The 23,116-nt window shown below is 44.8% G+C and overlaps 1 protein-coding gene across 3 annotated transcripts in view; it reads left to right on the forward strand.

Moving 5' to 3' along the window:
• Window positions 1-23,116, forward strand: part of LRP4 (LDL receptor related protein 4) — an 83,736-nt gene that overhangs the window by 44,431 nt on the left and 16,189 nt on the right. For 2 of the 3 annotated variants that reach the window (XM_042038476.1, XM_042038478.1), the window contains exons 3-19: window positions 7,248-7,364; window positions 8,962-9,075; window positions 9,518-9,634; window positions 12,078-12,206; window positions 12,561-12,680; window positions 12,811-12,936; window positions 15,234-15,359; window positions 15,808-15,942; window positions 16,107-16,232; window positions 17,278-17,508; window positions 17,762-17,918; window positions 18,276-18,493; window positions 19,414-19,590; window positions 20,154-20,279; window positions 20,986-21,194; window positions 21,821-21,902; window positions 22,534-22,639. In XM_042038476.1, the coding sequence (XP_041894410.1) occupies window positions 7,248-7,364; window positions 8,962-9,075; window positions 9,518-9,634; window positions 12,078-12,206; window positions 12,561-12,680; window positions 12,811-12,936; window positions 15,234-15,359; window positions 15,808-15,942; window positions 16,107-16,232; window positions 17,278-17,508; window positions 17,762-17,918; window positions 18,276-18,493; window positions 19,414-19,590; window positions 20,154-20,279; window positions 20,986-21,194; window positions 21,821-21,902; window positions 22,534-22,639 (2,416 nt within the window). The remainder of the gene's footprint in view (window positions 1-7,247; window positions 7,365-8,961; window positions 9,076-9,517; window positions 9,635-12,077; window positions 12,207-12,560; window positions 12,681-12,810; window positions 12,937-15,233; window positions 15,360-15,807; window positions 15,943-16,106; window positions 16,233-17,277; window positions 17,509-17,761; window positions 17,919-18,275; window positions 18,494-19,413; window positions 19,591-20,153; window positions 20,280-20,985; window positions 21,195-21,820; window positions 21,903-22,533; window positions 22,640-23,116) is intronic. The other variant, XM_042038477.1, reaches the window with a different exon arrangement.

Here is a 23,116-nt window from a genome sequence, read left to right on the forward strand (position 1 = left end):
CTAGAATAGGAGCTGCCTTTTTAAATATTGCATCCTGGTAGAATAGATACAAAGAAGAGAACTTTTTCAGCTGACAGCCAGCAGTACTTGAAGTGCAATTTAGTGGAAAGAAGAAAGCAAAAATAAAACGTAAACATTTCTATAGCATCCTTTGCCCCATTGCTTAAGTGCATGACTTCAGCACACACGTGCAAGGTTGCAGTGGAGGAGCCCTAGGAGCACTTACTCCATTAAGGCTGTTATATCTTGCTCTGAGTAGTTGCTCATTATGAATCCAGGTATGATACTATTCTTAGCTTGTAAGAACTAGATCAACTCTACAGTGTAGGTTTGTGGTAGTTGTCTGTGCTGTTTCTTGTCTTGCTTAGTTATTATAGCACTGAACGTTTTTGCCAGAGCAGGTTGCTTGCTAAATCCCTCCCTTTTTTTTGGTGTACAGGAGCCTTGTGAAGGTGTACTTGTTTGTGGGGTTAACTTTCCATTTCCTCTGTTTGCTGACTGTGCCAAGCTTAAACAGGGCAGCAGGAGTGCAAGAGCTGGGGCAGGGCTTGAGCCCCTTGGAACAGCAACTTGAACTTTAAATCAGTTTAAGCTTCTCACGAATCAGCAGTGATGCACATAGTACGTGAGAACAGTTGATTCACCAATTTTTCTTTCCTTCCCTGGCTGTGTCTGTGACATGCATACAGTTTCCTGATTGGAGTGAAATTTCGAGCTTCTCTGTTTTGAACTTGATTTATGGTTTTATTTATTGACTGAAATTAGTAAATTTCTTTTAGATACAAATACTGAGCTAAAGGTTTGGATTGTCTTGATGAAGTCATCAAGCAAGCCGCAGATATACTAAAGGCCTATTTTAAAAATTCCTCTAAAACCATGGGGCTAGTCTTCATGCTCCAGTTGTTTGTTCTGACTTATGAACCTCAGTCTGTGCAACCACTTCATATGGACTCTTCTGAGATGATAAAGCTATTGAAGTTCTTTTCCAGCAATTCTATGGATGTGCAGCTCTGAGTTTTACAGGCAGGAATTATAATATCAAGTAGATATCTCTGACTGGAAGAGTGAACAGATGTGTTTGCAAGGAAGCCCACCTTTCCACTGGTCTGCTGCAAGCTAGTTTTAGAATTACAGGATTTTCTTTTTTCTCCTGTGTATATCCAAACTTTCCAGAGAAATAAAGCTGCAACCATACACTGAAGTAAAGCACCTCAAAAAGGTATCATATGCTCAGATGTATGCTGTAAGCCAACACAACAAGGAGAATGATTTGCTGAGAGAGTTCTGTCTACTTCCTTGGAAGAGGAAAATGTGAAGACATTGGACTACTGGACTAATAAAGCCAGAGAGTGAAACAGGCTGGGGGTTAAGGTGAAAATTACTTTAGCAAGTCAAGATTCAGTCTTGCACCTGTGTCTGTGTAGTACTGCATATATGCTTGAGTAGTTGATTGGAGTTTGCTAAATAAAGAAAAAAAAAAAAGCAAGATACTTGGCAGTGAGTGGAGTTACAGCTATGAAAAACAAGAGCAGACACGGGAAACACTCCTTTTGAGAGATCTTTTCAGTTTTGAGATAAATTCTTAAAATATGGTGTGTTTTACTTTGTTTGGGTTTTTTTTATTCTGTTGCATACTATAAAAAAAATTACCACTTCTTGAGTTGGTTGCGCTAAATTTTTCCTCAGCTGTCACCATTTCTGTACACCCCAGACACTTTACACTCATATTGGTGTCCCCAGAACGTCTGCTTCTCCATAGGTATTTTCCATTGGTTTTGGGAGAACCATGCCTCTGCTTACCTGTGACAGAAACTGTTCTCCTTGCAAATTTGAAGCCCTGCTGTGATGGAAGCCATTTATTCCGTGACATGTTTGCTTCCTGCTCTGGATCATGTTTACAAGCCAGAGTGCTGTAGTAATAATAGCAATAAGCAACCTGCCAGCTGTCATGCCAGCTCCATAGACTTTGTCTGGTGTCAGCTCTCTGGCTTGCTCACAGTGTCTGGCTTGGACGCCCTTGCTACACATGCACAGAGTAGTTCAGCTGCCTTCCTGCCTTGTGCCAACGGAGACTGCTCTGGCCCGTCCCTAACGAAAGCCGCATGCAAGCGGAGGAATGGTTTTCATTCTGCCGTCCTGCACGCCCTTTGAAGTCCTGCGTGGTGTGAATGAGTCTTACTTCCTGTGGCAAGGGTGAAAGGACAACTGAGTAAACTTGGCCTGAGGATTGATAAATAGTTCTGTTTCTCATAAGATACACCAAATCTCCCCATAACCATCCCCCCCCAGAAGAGCCTTCTTGCTCTAAATTTTGGATCTGTATCATACATAATTAACTTGTAAATGTGTTAGTTCTTGGGACACAGACTTGCTTGCTTAGCTCCATGCACTGTTGTACAATACTTCTTCATTTAAAGGGACTGAAGAAAAATTTACGTCTCTTACCTTAAAGATCACTGAAAGTGATCTGTTGTTCCCATCCCACGGAGAAATCTACTCAGATCCTGTTGGGCTACAGCTCATTCAAGCCCAGTAAACGGTCCCTTTCTTGCCAGGCAGGACGATCAGTATAACCTGCTCATCAGCCCCACAACAAAAAATGTTAAGGTGACCTTAGGATAAAAAACTCACAGGTCTTTAACTAAAATTAGTGGAAATATAAAAAAAAAACTTTTCTTCTGCCATTCACTTAATCATGAGTCTTGAGCTCAGATGCAATGGCTTACATGAAGCTTCACTTCTAAACTTCCAAGTTTTACAAACTAGGAACTCTTGTCAAGAGTTCAATATTCTGTTGAAAACAGACCAGTTCCGTATCTGCAACTTTGTCATTTTATTGGGCCTGGAGTATGTGTGTTTCCTTTAAAAGGCACCAGAATTAATGCAGTGCCCCCTCAGGCAGAGTGCTTGTGATCAAAGGGCTGTGAAAGATTGGATGCTGATTACTCTTCCAATTTTTTTTTTCCTTTTTTTTCTTTTGTCCGGCAACATCCTTAAATACAGTTCAGCAGTGCAATAACATTTTATGTCATTCTGGAATTAGATTTTTTACTAACAAAATGTTAGTAAAATGTAGTGTCTCCTTTTTCTTCCTTTATTTTTTTCTCTGGACTTCTTGCCTGCTGTGCTGCAATCTCAGCAAACAGGTCTGTTTGTGGGTATGTATGTGTTTATACACATACATGAGTATGGATATAGCTGGGGGTCAGGCTGCACTTTTCTAATGTAGGTAGCATGATTTTTCTTTTTTTGCTGTTGTTGTATTTTTGTTTTAAATTAACTTCTCATTCTTCATGTGAATGAGAGTTTGTCTAATTAAGCAGCCAGTGTTGTTCAAGCCTCTCTGCGTTCCAGAGCTCTGAACACCAGTTGCTTGCTGTCCTTGGGTACAAAACAACCTGCTCACAACAGGCAACAGGGATAAAGTGTTCAAAGGACAATGGGACGTGATTCAGTCTGCGTTTCACCTTATAAACTTCCCTTTTCCTCTGCCCTCCCCCTTCTCCTCCTGCTTGGCAATAAAAGAGTGTCCTGTGTAATAGGAGTTGGAAGAGGGGGAGGAATAGCAGGCTTATGATAGACCTAGCTTTGCTGAAACATTGGATGATGTCCAGTGTGACCACGCAGAGGGATGAGCTCAGGGAAATGGTTGGAAGTTCAAAGGCCTTTTTGTATTGCTCACTGTCAGTTGACAGATGTGCTCTCTTTAGCTGTTGCTGCCCAGCCTAGTTCCTTCCACTGGCTCCCCTTCCTTGGGTTTGCTCCCCACCCTGCCTCTGCTCTGCCTGGGGAGGCAAGTTAGTCCCTGTCTGTCTGGGTATTTGCCTGCCTTCAACTCCATCCTGGGACTTACCTTTGCTAATTTCTTTTAGGAAAATATTGTTTCTTTGCATAGATAGGGAGAGATCAAGCTGGAATGGAGCAGAGAAGGGGGGTTGAAGCTTAACTGTGTTTAGTGTTGGCATAGCCTAATCCTGCTATGAGTACTGGTGGAAGCATGTTAGTACAATCTATGGTTGCTTTCTTATCCGTGGAAGTGCTGCCTATGAAGGACTTGCAGCTGTCTGAGAGAGTAATAAACAGCCTTCATTTTACAGGTTGGAGAACTGGTTGGGCTAAAGAAGTAGAACTATCCCAGAGTCATGCATCAATATAAGCTGGGAAGAGAATATAGGGATTCAGTTTCTAGTCTTCTTGATGCTAATGCAGCTTGTCCTCCAGCAAGATGAAGAGGTCTTGTTCCACCTCTGTCAGTGAAGAGAATTCATCCTGCTTCATTTGTACCACATCTTCTGACTATGGTTTTTAAAATGAGCTATATGAGTAAAAGCAATACACTTACCAGATTGTATAGCTGCTCCATCATGTCAGAACAAAACATAGTGGTGGTTGTTTGAGTGTCCTAAGTGTGACCTCCTAACTTTTGAATTTCCTCTTAACTTCAAATTTCCAGACACTCTGGATGTATTTACAACAGTACTAAACATTCACTGTGGGCTAGTGATATGGCCTCAGCTTTAACTCTGGGGGAATAAAACCCATCAAAATATGAAGTAATAAATGGCCAACAGAAGAGCTGATTAGTAACAACCCTAGAGCAAAGGGCTGTGCAGTGGAACTGGAGCCTGATGTGCTTAGAACAAATAGAAAGAAACAGGAATGTTTCTGTGTAAGCAGTGTGCTTTTTAGTGGGAAGAAGGGATTGGGAGGGCAGACCTAGGAAGAGGGGGATTAGGAAGAGGCTGCCCCCATGTGAAAGCTGCTCCCAGAATTTCTTGCATTTTCTTTTGAAGCATCTGTTTCTGACCATTATTAGATTCAGGTTACAAGTTTATGTGGATCCCTGCCCTGATCCCATTGGCAGTTCCTCTGCTCTATGAGACACCAGCCCTCATTCATTAGTTTGGGTTTTTTGGTCTCAAGTGGGTTTGTGGTTTTTCTTCCTCCTTTAAAGTAGAACTCCTGTAGAAGGGGATTTAATCCCACCCTGCCTCCACCCTGGTGTTGTCTGGGCTAGCACACACTTGCTCTCTGCTGGGTTGGGGAATTTGGTCCTCCTCTGTATATGGCAGTTTGTGTTTTGCTCTCTTCCCCTGTGCTTGAAGCTTGATTTTTATATCTAGGGAGAGTATGAAATTGGCTGAACTGCTCCCTGTAGGGGTGGAATTTCATTTTATGTCGTTGCCTCATGAAGGGATGCAGCAGTTCAGTGGGATAATGGTATCCGCTCTGAACCAGCGCTAATGGCGTAACCCTCCGGGAGCCTGAAGAATTCTCCCCTGGAGAGTGAGCATGCAAATTCCCTTCCAGGTGGCTCCTGTGCAGTCCTTTGGTGATTAGTCATGCTAAAGCATATGCTGGATGGATGGTCTTAGTCCTGAAATTGCAGCTGAGGCCACGGAAGGTTTTCTCAGCATGCAGTGTTTGGAAGTCGTGCTTGGGGGAGAGAGGGCTGATCTGTGGGACTGACTGTCTGAGTCCAAAAATGTCTTGATTTTATTTGGAAGCAGAGTTTGGAAAGTGGAGAATTTTCTACTTCCACCTGCCCTGAGGAAGAAGAGGAAACTCCTTCATTTTGCTGCAGCAGCACAGGGGTGCCCAGAGAAAGTGCAACGTAAGGAAAAGGGTCAGCTATTGGAAGACCAGAGTGCTGTCAAACCTGTAGAGGGAAAATACAGATTTTTGTGCTTCTTTCTCCTTCATACCCCTCTGGGGCCTAAAAGTAGCTGGATATGACATGGATAGATATCTGCATGGGATAGCGTGGACATGATGGGAAGGACCTTTTCCCAAGGGCCAATGCCAAATTCTTTGAATGTTGAGAGCAATTACATCTGTAGTGATGTCCTCAGGTATAGAAATGCCTGCCACACTACAGGAACAGCGGACAAGATGATTTGAATTTGTGGTTAGAAAAATGGATGTTAGAGAAAGTCTGAATTTATCTGCCCTAATGTATTCTTACAGAGGGGGGCTTTTAGGACAGGCCCTTGATGAGAATTTTTGGAGGGCTTGTTATGGAGAGCAGTGAACAATTTAGTATGTGTAATCCATGCTTCTTTAGCAGGACACTGGCAGCAGTCCTGGGCCAAGGGGAAACAGAAGGTTGAGAAAGCTGGAAAAGCTGAAAATGTGGCTATTTGTTCTCCTTATTAAATCATCCTCCTTTTGTGTGTGGCTGCTGTCTTCACCTTCTTTTTTTACCCACCTCCCTCTGCTCTCACTCCCACCTCCAGGATAGTGTTGGCAGGGAAAGGAGTAGCAGCATAGCAGAAAAGGGCTGGCCTGCCTGGTGACAGATGGGAGGTGCTGTCGGCAAGCTGGGCTGGGATGAAAGGGTTTCAGGCAGTAGCCTTTCTAGCCCTCGCCCCTTCACACCGCTGAGCGAAGGCTGTTCTTCGGAGCACACACCTGTCAGGAGCAATCTTGTGCAGCCCCTTGCCTACCACAGCTGGCAGCACTTAAAAGCATGAACCTTCTGGGGTTGAGTGTTCCTCTCATCTGTGGGGGAAAGAACAGGGCTGATGCTCCCCCTCGAATTCCAGCTTTGTGGCTCCAGGCCTCTTCAAGCACTGTGGGTTTGTGGTTGCACTCCATTGCAAACAGACTCCTGTGTAGGCAAGTGTCATCACATGTCTGTCCCCTCCTTCCATCCTTTCTGGATGGAAACCTCAAGCAAGGTTTGGACTCTATTGTCCACACCTGAGGTACAACAAATTATCCCCAGCATTGGATTCCTGCCTCTAAGCTTCTCCTTGCAGATTTCTTAGACAAAAAACCTGACAGAGCCCTCATGCTGAAACACACTGTAGCATGTTACTTTGTCAAGTCCTGTTCCCCAAAACATTGCTTCTGATAGTTCTCACCCTAAGGAACTTGCTGTGTAATAGAAACAGGATGGATTGTACTGGGAAGCATGCAGGAAAGATGTTGATAGTTTAATTTTGCTTGTTATAAAACAAGTGCAGTTATGGGAGGACAGCAGGCTCAAGGATGAAAGAGGAAAAAGGAACTCAGTGAGGGAATTGCGACAGCTACTTTATTGTGGAAAGGTCAGTGTTTCTCTGGGGAAGAGAGACTGCCAAGCTACAGACCTACCCTGACCCCCATCTGAGGAACAGCTCTTCCTGATTACTTGAAATTTTTTCTTCTAAGAGATGTAGCTCTGCTTCCTCAGGAGGGAAGGAACTTTGTTCTCAGGAAGGAAGCTGGCTGCAGCTCCATGAGGTGTTTCTTTGCTCTTTCAGTGCTGCCCACTTGCTCCCCCTTGGACTTCCACTGTGATAATGGAAAATGTATCCGGCGGTCATGGGTCTGCGATGGAGACAATGACTGTGAGGATGATTCTGATGAGCAGGACTGCCGTAAGTCACCTGTCTGAGGGAAGAGGGTGGGTGCAGTGCCTGCCTGCTATGCCTGGGGAAAGTTGACCTTTTTTATTACAGGAATATAAAAATCTATCCCCTGAATTGGACCTCTGGATCTCTGGCTTGTAATAAGCTATATTCTGCCTCTGACAGAGGTGTGTACCTGTGAGCCCTGCTGCCTTGGCACCTGGCTTGCTGTTCAGCTGCCTGTCTTGGGGGAGGGTATGCTTCTCCATCCAGCTGTAGAACCGTTTATGCCCTGCAGCTTTGCTAGTTAATGTCCCATGAAGCACTTCCCTGAGCTGAGCTCTTCATGCCCTCCCCTGTTAGTGGAAACACCTAACCCCTGCCAAATCCTACTGAACTGGCTGTCTGGCTGACTTCCTGTGGCCTCAGGTTCCACTGTCTGACTTTTCTGCAGTGCTGGGCTGTCACCAACATCCTGTCCCTTCAAACAGTGCTCCTTAAGGAGAGGGAGGTGCTGTAGGGATACTGCCTACACAGAGTTGTGTGCATGGTGCTCCAGAGTGACTCTGACGGAGGAACCCCATCTCAAGAAATGTGGAAATAAAGCTTTTGACTGTAAAGTATTCCATGTCCATTAAATACATGGAAATGAGTTCACTTTCTGATCAGTATATCCCTGATCTTAGCCTGCCTTTTTGGGCAAAGGACTGGGAAGCAAAGTTCAGGGATTGACATCCTGCGTGATGCTCTGGAATGCAGGACTAAGCTCAGTTTTCCAGTCTATTCAAGTATATTCATGAAGAAAAAGGTATATAGGTCTGGGTCTGGTTTTCTGTTTTTCATAAAAGGTCGAAATGCCCTCATATCTAAGGCAACAGTGGAGAAGCGTGTGATCAAAAGATTTGGAGACTAATGAAAGGAGAAAGGCAAGGTTCTGTGCATGAGAGATTCCTGGGGGATTATTCAGACTAGCAGTAACTATAGGAGGCTTTCTGTTGGACTGAAGTCCTTGGGTGCTAAATTTGCAGTCCCTTTCCTTTCCTTACTGGTCTGCAGACAAGCTTCCTTAGGAGACTGGCAAGGAGAGTGGAATGAGGCTGCAAATACTGAGGTGTTCAGAAGAGGAGGTTCAAATTTTCTCTCTCCCTCTTCAGTGAACGTGCCCTTTGCTTTGAAGACAGCTTTGGCATTGTTGTGAAAAGAAGGTGGAAATACAGCACTACTAGCAGTTATTTGTTAGATAATGATAGGGACTATTAATTCATTTAAAAAGAGGCGTGGATTACCTTTTTTCTGTGCAGGGTTATCTTGAGTCTGGCTTGGGGCTGTGCTCAAATACATACCAGCAAGGGATGGGTGGCTTCATCTCTCTGTTCCAGCTACTTCCTTCAACCTATGTTCTCAAGTTTTAGAGCCTGCTGTACTGTTGGCGTGTGATCAGAGTGGAAAAGAGACACTCAAGAAATCTCCCAGTGGCTCTCCTGGTATTTGTTAGGGGAATCAGCTCTCCAGCATCACCGTGTCCATGGAGGATGATGTTGCTTGATTTGTAACGTCACACATTTGGTGTTCTGCAAACTAAATCTTCTTGCCTTGCCTTTACCTTATCCCTGTTGTGTCCCTGCAGCTCCAAGGGAGTGTGAGGAAGATGAGTTCTCATGTCAGAATGGATACTGCATTCGCAGCCTATGGCACTGTGATGGTGACAATGACTGTGGGGACAACAGTGATGAGCAGTGTGGTGAGTAATGTAAATACTGCCCTCACAATACTTTGAAAGGAGTTGTGCAGAGTCCAGCCTGTGCAGTTCTAGGATCCCCTGAACATGGCTAAGGCTTCCAGCTGGCTTTTGTGGGCTGAACTTGTGGGATATTCCACTCCAAGGGCTGGCTGCTTAGGATCTTGGGCTGTGTGCCTTACCTGCCAGGCAAAAGAAATCCCTTGAGACCTTCCATTCCTTGACATGCCATTGTGAAGTCCCTTTGGATTACTGTTGAATCCAGCACTCCGTGTCAGTTCAATGAACAATGATGGTTTTGCTCAGGCCCTGCCTGACGTGGGTATGTATGGTTTAATGAGCAGTCTTGTTTGTGGGTGCCCTAGGAGCTTCAGGAGGATGGTGTGGTGTTTTGCTGGGTACTCTGGAAAAAGCCAAGGCTTTGTTTGTGTTGCTGTCTCTGCAGATATGAGAAAGTGCTCAGAGAAGGAGTTCCGTTGCAGTGACGGCAGCTGCATAGCTGAGCACTGGTTCTGTGATGGGGACACAGACTGCAAGGATGGCTCAGATGAAGAGAATTGCCGTAAGTGCTTTCCTTTGTAATCACAGGAAACAGCCCTTTGGACCTGCTCTTGCCTTGGGTTTTGGCATGTTTTCTGCAGCAGAGAACAAAATCGAGTTAGTCCTGCCTGTACTGGCAGCTATGCTGCCTTCTGCTGCCTACCCCAGAGGGCGCAAAAGAATGGTGTCTCTCTTGTGTTACCTCACAGGCATACTTCATCTGCGCCTTGCTGCTTCTCTGTTCCTTCCCATAGCTGTGACCTTGAGTCAGAGCAGGAGGTTTATGCTTTACTGAATATAGTTCTCTATAAAACTGGAGGAGTTGAAGGGCAGCTGGAAGACAAGAATACTATTCCCTTCTTTTTCTTCTTGTCTGATTCCTGAGTGAAATTTTGGAAGTGGAGGGGTACTCTGCTTATTGAAAGCACCCTCAGGTACTGCACACTGAAGACACCTCCTGCTTGCCCAGTCTCTTTTCACTTAAGTGCTTTTTGCAGGATGTTTCCCAAAAAGTGACTGATGCTGAAGGGCAGGCTGGGGCTGGGGCATGAGAACCCACAACAGTTGTTTCCTTCTTTGCCTTCACAGGCTTGTAGGAAGTGGGACAGGAATTTGTGTCCCTTTCTAATCCACACTGCCTCTCTCCTGTGTCTGTTAGCACTGTCCATGTCTCTGGAACTTGCAGTGGTCCCTTCCCCCACCCTGCTCTCAAAGGCATTTTGCAGAATTTGTTCTAGATAGCAGGAAACTTCAAAAGGCTCTGGGAGGGGGATGAGGGCCGCCAGCTCCTGAAGGGCAGGGGGAGTGGATGCATGGGGGAGTTGTCTTTTATCTCTCCAGATAATGAGAGCTGGCAGAAAGCCAGGGGCTGCAAACATTTCTAAGACAGGGAAGGACTCTAAGAGGAAGCCAGCCTCTCTCCTTCTCCTTTCGCTCTCTGCCTTTCTCATTCCCTTGCCTGTCACTTCACCGAAGACTGTGAATAGACCCTCAGGAAGGGAAGAGAGATGTTCCAGCATTGCCTCCTGTGGGAGTGGAGGGGCACCTAGAAGTGGTGTCCCTGCTTCCTGAGCTGGAATGCTATTTCAGTCCTGGCTGGCAGTTGTCTCTGTAAGACATTCTAAGTAACTTGCTAAGAAGGTCAGTTTGGCTACCTCCTATTCTCTTATCTTCATCCATGTGGTTGTCATCTTTTCCTTATCTACAATCATGTTTGTCATTCATCTGGGACAAGGCAGGTCTACACTCTTCTTTTTTGTGGTGTTTTTTTTTCTTTTCTTTTTGTTTCTTTTGGGGATGTGAGTGTTATAATTGAATCACACAACATGATAATTTAAGTCACTGACTTCATTTTCTCAAGGAAACCAAAAACATTCAGACTCCTTTAGTGAGGGACACATTAAGACACATTTTCATATCCAACCACTGGACACTCACTGAATTAAGCTCTTAGTTCATGCCTTCAAGCTGCACCCACTACTTCAGGTTGGAGAGGCAGGTGTAGTTCACTTCACGGACTACTCTTTCTTTTCAGTCTTTCTTTTCTGTTTTGTTTAATAGATTAATATTCAGAACTCCTCAGTTGGGAGACTTGTATACCTGAAACATACAGTGCCTTCTTCAGACAGTATGAGAAGAGGTGTCAGATTCTGTTGTGGGACTCAAAATGTTTTTCATGCCTTCCCACTTAGTGTACTGTTGAACAGAGAGCAGTAGGCAAATCCATGCCCATTAGTTTGTTTGGCTTTGCCCAGGGTCATCTCTCAGGCAGTGCTCCTTGCTAAATAGGCATGGTTGTTTTGGCAAGAGCTTGAGAGGAAAGGGAGGGGGAAATCCTCAAAGGTCAGGTGCTGGCCTGGACACCCTGCTGCTTGCTTGCTTCCTTTGGTCTTCAAGTGCTTATTTTTGTTAAAATTTTAAAGGAATCACTCCTTAGTTTAACCTTGCATTCTGACATGCCTCAGTCCTTAATATGGAGCTGTCCCTAAGGGTTTCTTTATTTTTCTCTCTGTTTTTCTGTCTAGCTTTTTTCAGATTTATTAAACAATTTAAACACTTTCTGGGCACTAAGACATAGTATTTCAAGCATAAGATGGAATGCGACACTCTTGGATCCTTTTTGAGGCTTTCCCATCAATTCTTCATAGCTTTTTGCTTCTCTAGAGTTTAACTCTTGGAAAGTTCAGTCTTCATAGCCTAATATCCTATGTAACTTCTTTTAAAATTGTATTTACTGGATTCTCTGCTTGAGGGTCTTTATATATAGGTTTAACCTGCTTTTCAGTGAAGCAAAATCAGCATTCCTCTCAGTAATACAAATCATGCAGAGCTATGCAGCAATGGCTAGTAATTTCCAACTCCTTTCCATTGAATACTTGCCAATTCATTATGGGACTGAGAAGGTTGCTTCTAAACTGGACTGAACCTTGTCACCTCACACATTCTTTCTTTGATTCCTTTGTTAGCATCAGATGTTCCAGCTGCCACCTGCAGCTTGGAGGAGTTCCAGTGTGCGTATGGACGCTGCATCTTGGACATCTACCACTGTGATGGTGATGATGACTGCGGGGACTGGTCTGATGAATCTGACTGCTGTAAGTTAGTACAGGGTGATGTCCTTGTCCAAGCATCAGAGTTACAAACCTAAATGGATTTTGCATTGGCTTGAGAAGGGCTTACAGTGTAGATGGCAATCTAATTGTTCACACATAAGCTGGCCCCTTCATTATTAGGGGTTTTGTTTAACTCTGGAAAGTGAGAATAGTGGTGAGAACACACACTGACTGTGTAGTCAGTGCACTTCTGCTTACAAGAATTACAACAGTTTCCAGGAGAAATCTATTCAGGACCAAGTTCCTTAATAATGGAGGGTAAGAGTGGTACTGAGGAGCTTTGGGGGTGTTATGTTGGTCTGAGTTTGCTCTTTTTGTGTTTTGTCATCTCTGCAGCATCTCACCAGCCTTGTCGCTCTGGAGAGTTCATGTGCAACAGTGGCTTGTGCATTAATGCTGGCTGGAGGTGTGATGGAGACTTTGACTGTGATGACCAGTCAGATGAGAGGAACTGCAGTGAGTGCTGGGAACTGGTGGAAACATTCCATTTCTGTGGATGCAAAAGAGTGTTTGGGACAGTTAGCTTTGGAATTGGCTCTCTTCTGATCCTTCTTGCTCACCTAATATTCCTTTTTTGGACCCTCAGCTATGTCTATGTGCACAGCTGACCAGTTCCGCTGTAAGTCGGGACGCTGTGTCCGTCTGTCCTGGCGTTGTGATGGGGAAGATGACTGCTCTGACAACAGTGATGAGGAGAACTGTGAGAACACAGGTTTGACCTGCTGCCTTGCTGCTTAATAGCTAATGTTTCCATTCTGAAGGTAATAGGTAGTGAAGTCTGTTTTGGATTGCTTCGGTGAGTTCAGCCTAGAGTTTCGGTCCTTCCCAGAGAATGGGATCTGTAGGTCATCTTATATGCTTGCCAACTTGTGCAGGTCTGTGTGCTTAAACTAACTTAGGTGAAGGTGTTTTCTGGTCAAGTATCCTCCTATCTTGTCCCTACACTGTGAATTACCACAGAGCTCTGGGACAATTCCATTCAGACTTGGAAACATCAATAATGTGCCAAGTTACTACCTTTATCATATGGGCTATACTAACTTATATACTAACTGCCTTCTAGGTAGTTCTGGATGGCTTTCATGTTGCATTGTGAAATTGCTGACAATTCTAGCAGGCAGTGGAATCAAAAAGGACATTTAGTGGAAGAGAAGAATAAAGCCTTTGTTTCAGAGGATTAAGGTTGTCAGCTTCTCCCTTAGATATTTGCTCAGGAATTGCTCTTTCTAGTATTCATTTCACATACTGGTATTCTTTTGCGTGATAGTGGTTATGGAGAGGAGGAGGATTTCAACACACCCTAGTGTTAAGGTAGGATTCAAGGAATGTCTAGAATCTTTTCTTTTCCTTAAAGCCTTCAGGATGTCTATAGGCTTTGTTGAGGAACAGAGTGTACTGGTTCATGAATTCATCCTAGTGAGTGGAGCCCAGCTATGTGTACCAATCCTTCTGGATCAGTGTATTCTGAGCAGTGGTTTTAGGGGTGACAAAATGGATTTATGAAACTGTACCTCTTGTTTTGGGGGCTGTTGACGAGTGGAGAGTGGGTGTTCTACAAGGACAGCTGAGCTCAGATGACCTGGAGAGGCACACTTTGTAGTCATTTGAGAGCAGCTGCTCTCCATTGGTCAGCTGTTTTGAGCATCAGTGTGGTGATCCTGGAAAAAGCAATTGTACTTAAAGACAAGCTAGTAACCCTGTTTCCTCATCCTGATAACAAAGGTATTTAGAGGTACTGAAAGAACAATTGCCACCTAGAAACCAAGTCAAACTTCCAGAGCCACTGAAATTCACTATGTCCACATCAAACCAAACACAAGGTATTGTTAACTGTGAGGTTAGTTGTACAGCTCTACATTAGATTTATGGTGAGAGTGAAAGGTCTACGGTGAAAATTAAACTGGGTTTTCCAAGCAGGATGTGTACTGGCTCATCTAAGTGACACAGTGTAGTGTCCCAATGTCTGTAGCAAGAGTTAAAATCCTCTTGGTTTTAGTGCAGAATCATATTTTTATTGGCCATAGAGAAGATTCCTAAAATACTAGGCGATCAGCTGGTGTAAGGATCTTTATGTTTGATATGACAAATGAAGTCCCAAGTTTCAGAATCGTTCATATAAAGTATTCCTGTGCTCTGAAAAGTGAATCTGCATGTGATTTGGTTTTATGTTCCCACTCTGTGTCTGTAGTTCTTAACTGTACTTGTTAATCTCACAACTACCCTTTTCCACACTGCTTACAGGCAGTCTGCCAATCTGATTGTTTCTCTGCTGGTAACTGTATTGTCCTGTTATCTTTGTAAGATTATCAGAGGGTGATGATTTAGGGACTGCTAATCAAGTCACCTTAAGAGGTAAAAGAAGTAAGAGGCAACAGGACAGTGCAGTTATTGCTGAAGAAACAATCAGATTGGCAAAGTCCCTACAAACAGTATTACTTTGCTTACAAGAATTCTGTACAGTCTCCTTGCCAACAGCAGAAGTTGAAGTGTGTAGGTCATGTGAAATCCTGTTGCCTGAGCTCAGATTTCAGGGATGCATGTAAATCTCATTCCAAGTCCATCAAAGTGCAGCTAGGGCTAGACAAGATGTTCCTTCCTATGCAGGCTTAAGATCCATAGCCATGCTGCTGTGACAGATCAGATTATTAAACTGAGGAACTGACTCCTCCTTTGCACATGCTGAGTAGAGCTGTGGATTCTGGTACCAAAGGGAGCTAAGCCAGGACCTTCCAGTCATTCTAAGAGAAACTAGTTAGACAAGCTTCACAGTAAAGCAACAGTGGACTCAGATTGGAGGAGAGTTTGCAGACCTCCAAATCAGCATAAAAATACATGGAGCAGTAAGGAGTGCTAGATGAGCTGAACTCAAGAAAAGAGGAAGTAATGGATTTGTGCTCATATGAAAAGTTTGTAACAAATCTTAGAAAATGTTCTGTATTCTTTTCTTCACCATCACTGTTGTTCCATCAGTAAGCTGTGGTGTGCTACTTTTCCCTTCTTCTATTGCAGGCACCCCTCAGTGTGCCCCAGACCAGTTCCTGTGTGAGAACGGGCGTTGTATTGGCCAGAGGAAGCTGTGCAATGGAGCAAATGATTGTGGAGATGGCAGTGATGAGAGCCCACATCAAAACTGCCGTAAGTCCTCCCAAGTTCAGTCTTAAACATAAATGGAGGCTCAGTAATGTGTGGGAATCTATCTGGTGTTACTGAAGGATACGTGTAGGAAAGAAAGCCTGAGCTGTGGTAATGGAGAGAGTTAAAGATTGAGGAAAAAAACCTTGTTGGTTTTGCCAATTAAAGACTTCACACAAGGAATAATGGGGAAAAGATTATGATCTCAGGTATCACCACTTGCCTGCAGAGATACTGAATCCTAAAAACAAGTTAATCTGAGCTCTGCTGTCCTGTTCAGTTGTGGCCTGCAGAGGAGAGCTCTGACTGCAAAGAGGAAGCTTCCAGCACAGCTTGTGTCCTCCCCCTCTCATTCAGCCTGCTTTGAAGGGCAACTGCTGCCTAACAGCTGAAGGCAAGAGCAGCTGCCATGTGGTTTCAGCTCAGTTATCTTCACATGTTTCTTCCACAGGTCCACGAACAGGGGAGGAGAATTGCAATGTCAACAATGGTGGCTGTGCTCAGAAGTGCCAGACGGTACGAGGGATGGTGCAGTGCACTTGCCACACAGGTTACAGGCTCCTGGAAGATGGCCGATCATGCCAAGGTAGGTTTTTGGAGCAGTAGCCTCCTCCCTGCTGCTTTGGTATGTTTGAAGTTGGTGGCTATGACAGGGTGAAAATCAGAGTATGAAAACAGATGCAATCTATCAGTGAGATTGTCGGGTTTGTTGATGATCTATCTAACGGTAACTTTCTCTGTAACATGCAGATGTGAATGAGTGTGCTGAGGAAGGCTACTGCAGCCAAGGCTGTACCAACAGTGAAGGAGGCTTCCAGTGCTGGTGTGAGCAAGGCTACGAGCTGCGACCTGACAAACGTAGCTGCAAAGCTCTCGGTAAAGGGGAGCTCAGCCTAACAACAAAACTGATGTGCATCTGTTGCTCCAGTTCTCATAATTATGTCTCTAGTTCTTCACTGGCAGCTTTGTGCTGTTCACCAAACAAACATGTGAAGGAAAGGAAGTACCTGGATTTGTATTCGATATGCCCACTTTGTTGATAAATGCTTGTGAAAATTTTGTGTGATTTTGACCATGGAGAGAGGTGTACTACACTGTTTCCTTTCCCTGCCAAGGAGATAGTGCTTGCCTTCTCTTCCTAGTCCTTTGTCATTCGTTGTGGCTCAGAACCTGGGACAAAATGAGCTTTCTGTCTCTGTTCAGGAAGTGTGTTAGTCTTTCCAATGAGTGAGGATGTATCACACCTCCTTGTGGTTTAATCCTTCATGCTGGTCACCAATCCTGAATGCTATGAATGGCTGCTTATGGACATCTGCTGGGTTTTTTAAAGGACGTCTATACACTTCTTTAACTGTATTCCTCCTCTAATGTAGGAGCTGAGAAATTAGAAATTCCAGTTAAAGACTTTAGATTTCATTAGGAATTCCCCTAGTGAAATCCATGAAGGATGTCGATATTTTGGGTGTTTTGGTTTTTTTTAAAGTGGAAGTACCTGCTGAGTTTATATCTGGCTGAGGCATATTTCAACTGTGCCCTGTCTGTTGTAGAAGGTGTAGTAGAGCATGTTTGTGAGCATGGCTAGGAAATGGACATAGGAAAAAACAAACTATAGTCCAGCTGCCAAGTGGCTGTCTAGTGATATGGTTTCAGAGGCTGAGGTGAGGTAGGCTTAGGTGGGACCTGGAATGATCTCTTCTTGCTGAGTTAATGTTTGCCAGAAGGTTTAAAACTGCTCATCTTCGAGTTAGGACTGTGCGTAGCGGATGTAAAAACAGCTCTCTGAAGTGTTTTGCACTTGGGGGTTGATTTCTGCTGCCAGTCCTGCAAAACTGTGTTCTGGGACTTGGTGCAGAGGGATGGTCCAGTTGGTCCAGTCAAATGCTGTCAAATACTCTAATGCCGTCTTCCTATATATTCTTAGGGCCAGAGCCGGTGCTGCTCTTCGCCAATCGAATTGATATCCGACAAGTGTTGCCTCATCGCTCCGAGTATACGCTGCTCCTGAACAACCTGGAAAATGCCATTGCCCTTGACTTTCACCACAGCAAGGAGCTGGTGTTCTGGTCTGATGTCACGCTTGATCGCATCATGAGGGCCAATCTGAATGGTAGCAATGTGGAAGAGGTGGTTTCCACAGGGCTGGAGAGCCCAGGTGCGTCATCACAAAAAAGGCAACAGCCTCGGGTTGGTGAGGGGAGAAAAGCGGAGGACCCAGCATTCAGAACGAAGTGCATCTCCCTGAGCAAGGGTATGGGTTGGATGGAATGGGTGTGAGTGTCCCCCTGGAGTTAATCTTGGCTGGCAGGAAAGAAACTGGGCCTCTTCTAAGGTGAACAGGGAAAGGGAACTATTCTTCTGTGCAGATCCATGATTTCATTCTGCACTTAATTCTCTCTTGGAGATAGGTGGACTTGCTATTGATTGGATCCATGACAAATTATACTGGACAGACTCTGGGACATCTCGAATTGAAGTAGCAAACTTGGATGGCACTCACAGGAAAGTGCTTTTGTGGCAGAACCTGGAGAAGCCCCGAGCAATTGCCCTGCATCCTATGGAGGGGTGAGTGAAAACGTGGGAAACCAGGGGGGAACCCAGTGATCCCTCCATGTACATGCTTCTTTGTTGAACATTGAAAACCCCATTCTAGGTCGCAAAGGTTACCTCTGGGCTTGAGACTTCAGTTGGCACTGACAGTTTAGGGAACCTGGCAATGCTGGGACCCTTCAAAGCCTTAATCCTTCTCTGGACCCTTCAGCTTTCAGCAGGCTGGGTGTTACTTTTCACTTCTTCCATGGCTGTGACCCAGTCTCATGCTCGAGGTCACAGGACAGATATTGTTTTGCCCTGATAAGGAGTGATGTTGGGTGCAGTATGTGGGCCATAAGTTTTCTAGCTGTTTCTCCCTGCCTCCTCCAGTACTATCTACTGGACTGACTGGGGCAACACTCCCCGTATTGAGTGTTCCAACATGGATGGCTCTAATCGGCGCATCATTGCGGATACACACCTCTTCTGGCCCAATGGACTGACCATTGACTATGCAGGACATCGAATGTACTGGGTGGATGCCAAACATCATGTCATTGAGAGGGCTGACCTTGATGGATGCAATAGGAAGGCTGTTATTAGCCAAGGTGAGTAACAGGCTTTCTCCAGGGAGTGCTTTCTGCAATAAAGACCACAGAGTAGCACAGTGCTGATCTGAGTTTGAGACGCTGGCTCTTGCATCTGTGCTTGTCTCCTTTGACTGTGGAATGAATTCTGTCACCACTGAGGGATGGAGTTTGCTATCCAGTCATCAGTGGCTGCATCAAAAGCAGCATGGCCAGCAGGTTGAGGGAGGTGATTCTGCTCTTGTGAGACTCCACCTGGAGTGCTGCATCCATCTCTGGGGCTCCCAACATAAGAAGGACATGGAACTGTTGGGGGAAATCTAGAGGAGGGCCATGAAGTTGATAACAGGACTGGTGCACTCTCCTGCAAAGACAGGCTGGAGGGGAAGTTGGGCCTGTTCAGCCTGGAGCAGAGAAGGTTGTGTGGAGACCTGATTGCAACCTTCCAGTATCTGAAGGAGGCCTACATGGAAGCAGGAGAGGGATTCTTCATCAGGAACTGTAGTGCTAGGACAAGGAGTACTGGATATAAATTAAAAGAGAGGAAATTCAGGTTCGATATTAGGAAGAAATTTTCTACTGTGAGGGTGGTGAGATTGTGGAACAGGTTGCCCAGGGAGGTTGTGAGTGCCCCAACCCTGGCAGTGTTCAAAGCCAGGTTGGATAAGGCCCTGAGCAACTTGGTCTAGTGGGAAGTGTCCCTACCTAAGGTGGGGGTCTTGGGACTAGATGATCTTTAAGGTCCATTCCAGCCCCCTAACATTCTATCTTTGATTATAGGACAGCGGAGAATAATTATCTGTTAAATTAGTGTAAAACGTATTTGAGCAGGTTGACCGTGGTGAAGCCTAAAGGGCAGTGGAAAGATCATTCCCTTGTCTCCCTGCTAGCCCAAGTCGTGTTAGACCTGATTATATACCTGTATTGGATGTCTACTGCAGGGCTCCCACACCCGTTTGCTATCACTGTGTTTGAGGACAGTCTGTACTGGACAGACTGGCACACCAAGAGCATCAATAGTGCCAACAAATTCACAGGCAAGAACCAGGAGATCATCCGCAACAAACTCCACTTCCCTATGGACATCCACACGCTGCATCCTCAGCGTCAGCCAGCAGGTAACTGCAGAGCGGGTAGAGACTCATTTGAGCCAGTACAAGACCTGGAGCCACCCACTCCCTGTAAAGCCGGCAGATGACAGCCTGAACCCAGCACATGGACACATCACTGCCTGTGCCCGGGGCTGTGGCTGAACTTGCTCCACCGCCCTCGTGTTGAGGTCTCCCGGCCCGGTACCTCGGAGTTGGGTGTTACCGCAGCTCCCCCTGCTGACATCGGGGGTGGAGGCCGCTGAGTAGGAAATACGTGGGCCTTGTTTATGCAAGAGCTGTTTTGGGATGGGGGAAAAATTGTAAGTGAGCATCATAATGACAGACACCTCCCTTATTCCTCTTCAATTGCCATTATCTGCTCTAGAAGTGAATTGAGTTAAATGTTCATTTTAAAATTCAGCCATAAAAATGGAGTTAGTGTTTTAGTTTATACATTTCCTTATTTTCAATTAACTGCTGGGTAGGGAAGTTATATCCATGTGATCTTGACACTTCAGCTAGTGTTTTTTCCTCTTTGTTTCTTTACTCTTTGCTTTATGTGTGGTTGCTTTTCTCTTTGGCTACTTGAGCAGGGAGAAACCGCTGTGGGGACAACAACGGAGGCTGCACTCACCTCTGCTTGCCAAGCAGCAAGGATTACACCTGCGCCTGCCCCACAGGCTTCCGCAAGACCAGCAGCCATGCCTGCGCCCAGAGTAAGTGAGGTGGGACCACATGCTCAGATGTTCAGTGGGTGGTGGAGGGTTGGCAGTGGGATTAAGCGTCAGCAGCCTTTGCTTCCGAGGAGATGCAGCTGGATAGACTGAGTTAGAAGTATTAAGGGTCCTTCCAGAGGATGCTTCACCTTTTTGATGCATTCCCCTGTTGTGTATTCTCACTGCCCTCACTAGGCTTCATGAGTGGGGATACAGACAAATTCCACCCTTGGTCCTTACTTCAGGGCTGCTATTGATGCCATGCTACCCTTCACAGCTGATTGTCTCCCTAAAATTCCCATTATGACTGTGTCAGTGATGAACAAAAAATTCAGTCCTCATCATTGCCACATTTCTCCTAGTTTGCAACCATGTGAAAGAATTAGACCAACTATCTCCCAAATTCTCAAGAGCTGTTTTTAAATAGCTATTTGATTTGGAGGGATGTCTGTGCCATCCTTTGAAGAATATGGTTGGCCTTGTTCCCTCAGCATAGGTTACACCCCAGGAGCGAGCTCACAGCCACTCTGACCACCCTTGCCCATCCTCTCCCAGTGATGTTTTGCTTCCAGTAAAAAAAAAAAAAAGACAAAAGACTTGGCAGTGAGAGATGATGTAGGTTGTGGATATAGCAGGGAATTGTCTGTCTGTCACTGTATTGTTGAACTTAGAGAAATTAAAAGAAGACCTTTCGACCTTTGATCAGGTCTTGACAAGTTCCTGCTTTTTGCCCGAAGGATGGACATCCGTCGGATCAGCTTTGACACAGATGACTTGTCAGATGATGTCATCCCCCTTGCTGATGTTCGCAGTGCTGTGGCTCTAGACTGGGACTCAAAGGATGACTATGTCTACTGGACAGATGTTAGCACTGACTCCATCAGCCGAGCAAAATGGGACGGATCAAACCAGGAGGTACAGTGTTCACTATGTGTGGAGGTCATCTGGCCGGGAGACTCCTTGAGCATCAGATTGAAGCCACTGGGATACCCTGGCCTTTTAAGGTGCTGCAGTTCATGGTGGATCTTTTGTCTATTAGTTTGCCTGGTTCTGGCAAACTAATGAGATCACTGGACACTTCATAAACAAGTTGGGTGTATGGAAAACCTTGAATGGAGACATAAAGCATGGTGATTTGTAGGCTGTGGTCAGTTCCTTTGCTGTAGGCCTAAAATCTGAAGTATTCTTCTGAAAGGAAGAAGTATTAAATCCTCTGTTATGTTCTACATTTGGAACAAGAGTCATGCTCTTTGGGAATGCTTTTTGCACACACTCCTAGGTTGATGGTGCTATAAATGAGGCAAACAGAGTTCAAAGTTTGGATTTGCATTTTGAACAGGCACAAAAAATAGATACTTCTCTAAATAAAAGCCTTATTTGGACTTCTAAGTCCTTGATGTTCTCTCTTGTGTGGCATTGCTCTGCTCAGGCTTTTGCCTTTTGAAAGTTAACATTGTTTGTGCGTGGCTAGTGCATTGGGCAAGTACTTTCTCCCTAAGGTCTAATTTCACTAAGGATTTTTTCATTTTGTTTTCATTTAGGTTGTGGTGGACACTAGCCTGGAAAGTCCAGCTGGACTGGCAATTGACTGGGTCACCAACAAACTATACTGGACTGATGCAGGTACTGGGATCCTCTGCTTTACATAGATTTCTGTCTTCCTTATTAGTCATGAAAACTGAAAATCCACTGGGTAGTTCTGTCTGTCTCATTCCAAATTTGTCTATTTCTGTGTAGCAAAAAATGGAGCTTCATGTCATGTGCTTCTAAATGAGTGTGAATTGAGGCACAACCCTTAGCATAATTCTCCTTGCAGTATCCCCAGGATTAATTCTGTAAAAAGATTCATCACTGTTGTCTTGCTGCAGAGCTTGTGATTGTGTGCGTTTATGTATCTTCCAGCAGTGTATCTTGGGGTGCAGCAGGTAATACTTGGAGCATGTTCCCTGCTGGAGAGTCATAGTTGAGAGAGATGTAAGGAAGATTATTCTTTCCTAGGTGTTGTCTCATGGCTTGGGGGCTTAGGTAAGAGGTGGTTTATATTCATACAGGACTCCACATCAGTGGCAGCCACAGAGGTGACTTGAGAGGATGGAAAGTGACACTTCAAGCCCCACTTCTTACCCATTTTCCAGCTAAGAACAGTGATGGATATAGGGGAAGAATATAGGGAATTGTTGTATGGAGGTTTTTTTTGCCTGAGCTCTTGCAATTCCAATTTGATCTCTGTCATTTTCTCTCTCAACTTTTGTAGGAACAGATCGGATAGAGGTCTCCAACACAGACGGGACCATGAGAACTGTTCTAATCTGGGAGAACCTAGACAGACCTAGAGATATTGTGGTGGACCCTGTTGGAGGGTAAGAGATTCTTTCTTCTGGGATGACATAACAATTCTTGCATGTCTAAAGATATTCTGGTTCTTTGGTTTTGTACAATTTTCTTCCTTGCTGGTGCCATTGTTCTACAAGCTGCTAACAGCAGAAACTAGAGACATGATTTTAGATGATAATGGAACAAGATAAGCAGAGATAATTGCCTGTTGTGCTGTGAAGCTTGCAGGAGCTGGCTGGTGTTTTCAGTTGTTTATCCTGGGGATGTAATAACTAAAGGTATGGTACAAAAAATACTGAGAATGGAGCCATCTAGATGTTTTCTATTTCTCTATTTCACATGTACACTGAATTTGTATTCAAGCTCCCTGCTTATCAACTGGGGTTTCAGTCAGAAGGATGTCCTCAGACCATGTAGAGGTGGGGATAGGGTGGATAGGAAAAGGCTTGCCAGCCATTGCTTTAGAAGCATTGAATGTCTAGAATGAAAGTGTGCTACTATTC

The sequence above is a fragment of the Corvus kubaryi genome, unplaced genomic scaffold (genome assembly GCF_017639235.1).
Source record: "Corvus kubaryi isolate FWS band 111438036 unplaced genomic scaffold, C.kubaryi_AGA036_p1.0 37392, whole genome shotgun sequence".
Taxonomy (NCBI): domain Eukaryota; kingdom Metazoa; phylum Chordata; class Aves; order Passeriformes; family Corvidae; genus Corvus; species Corvus kubaryi.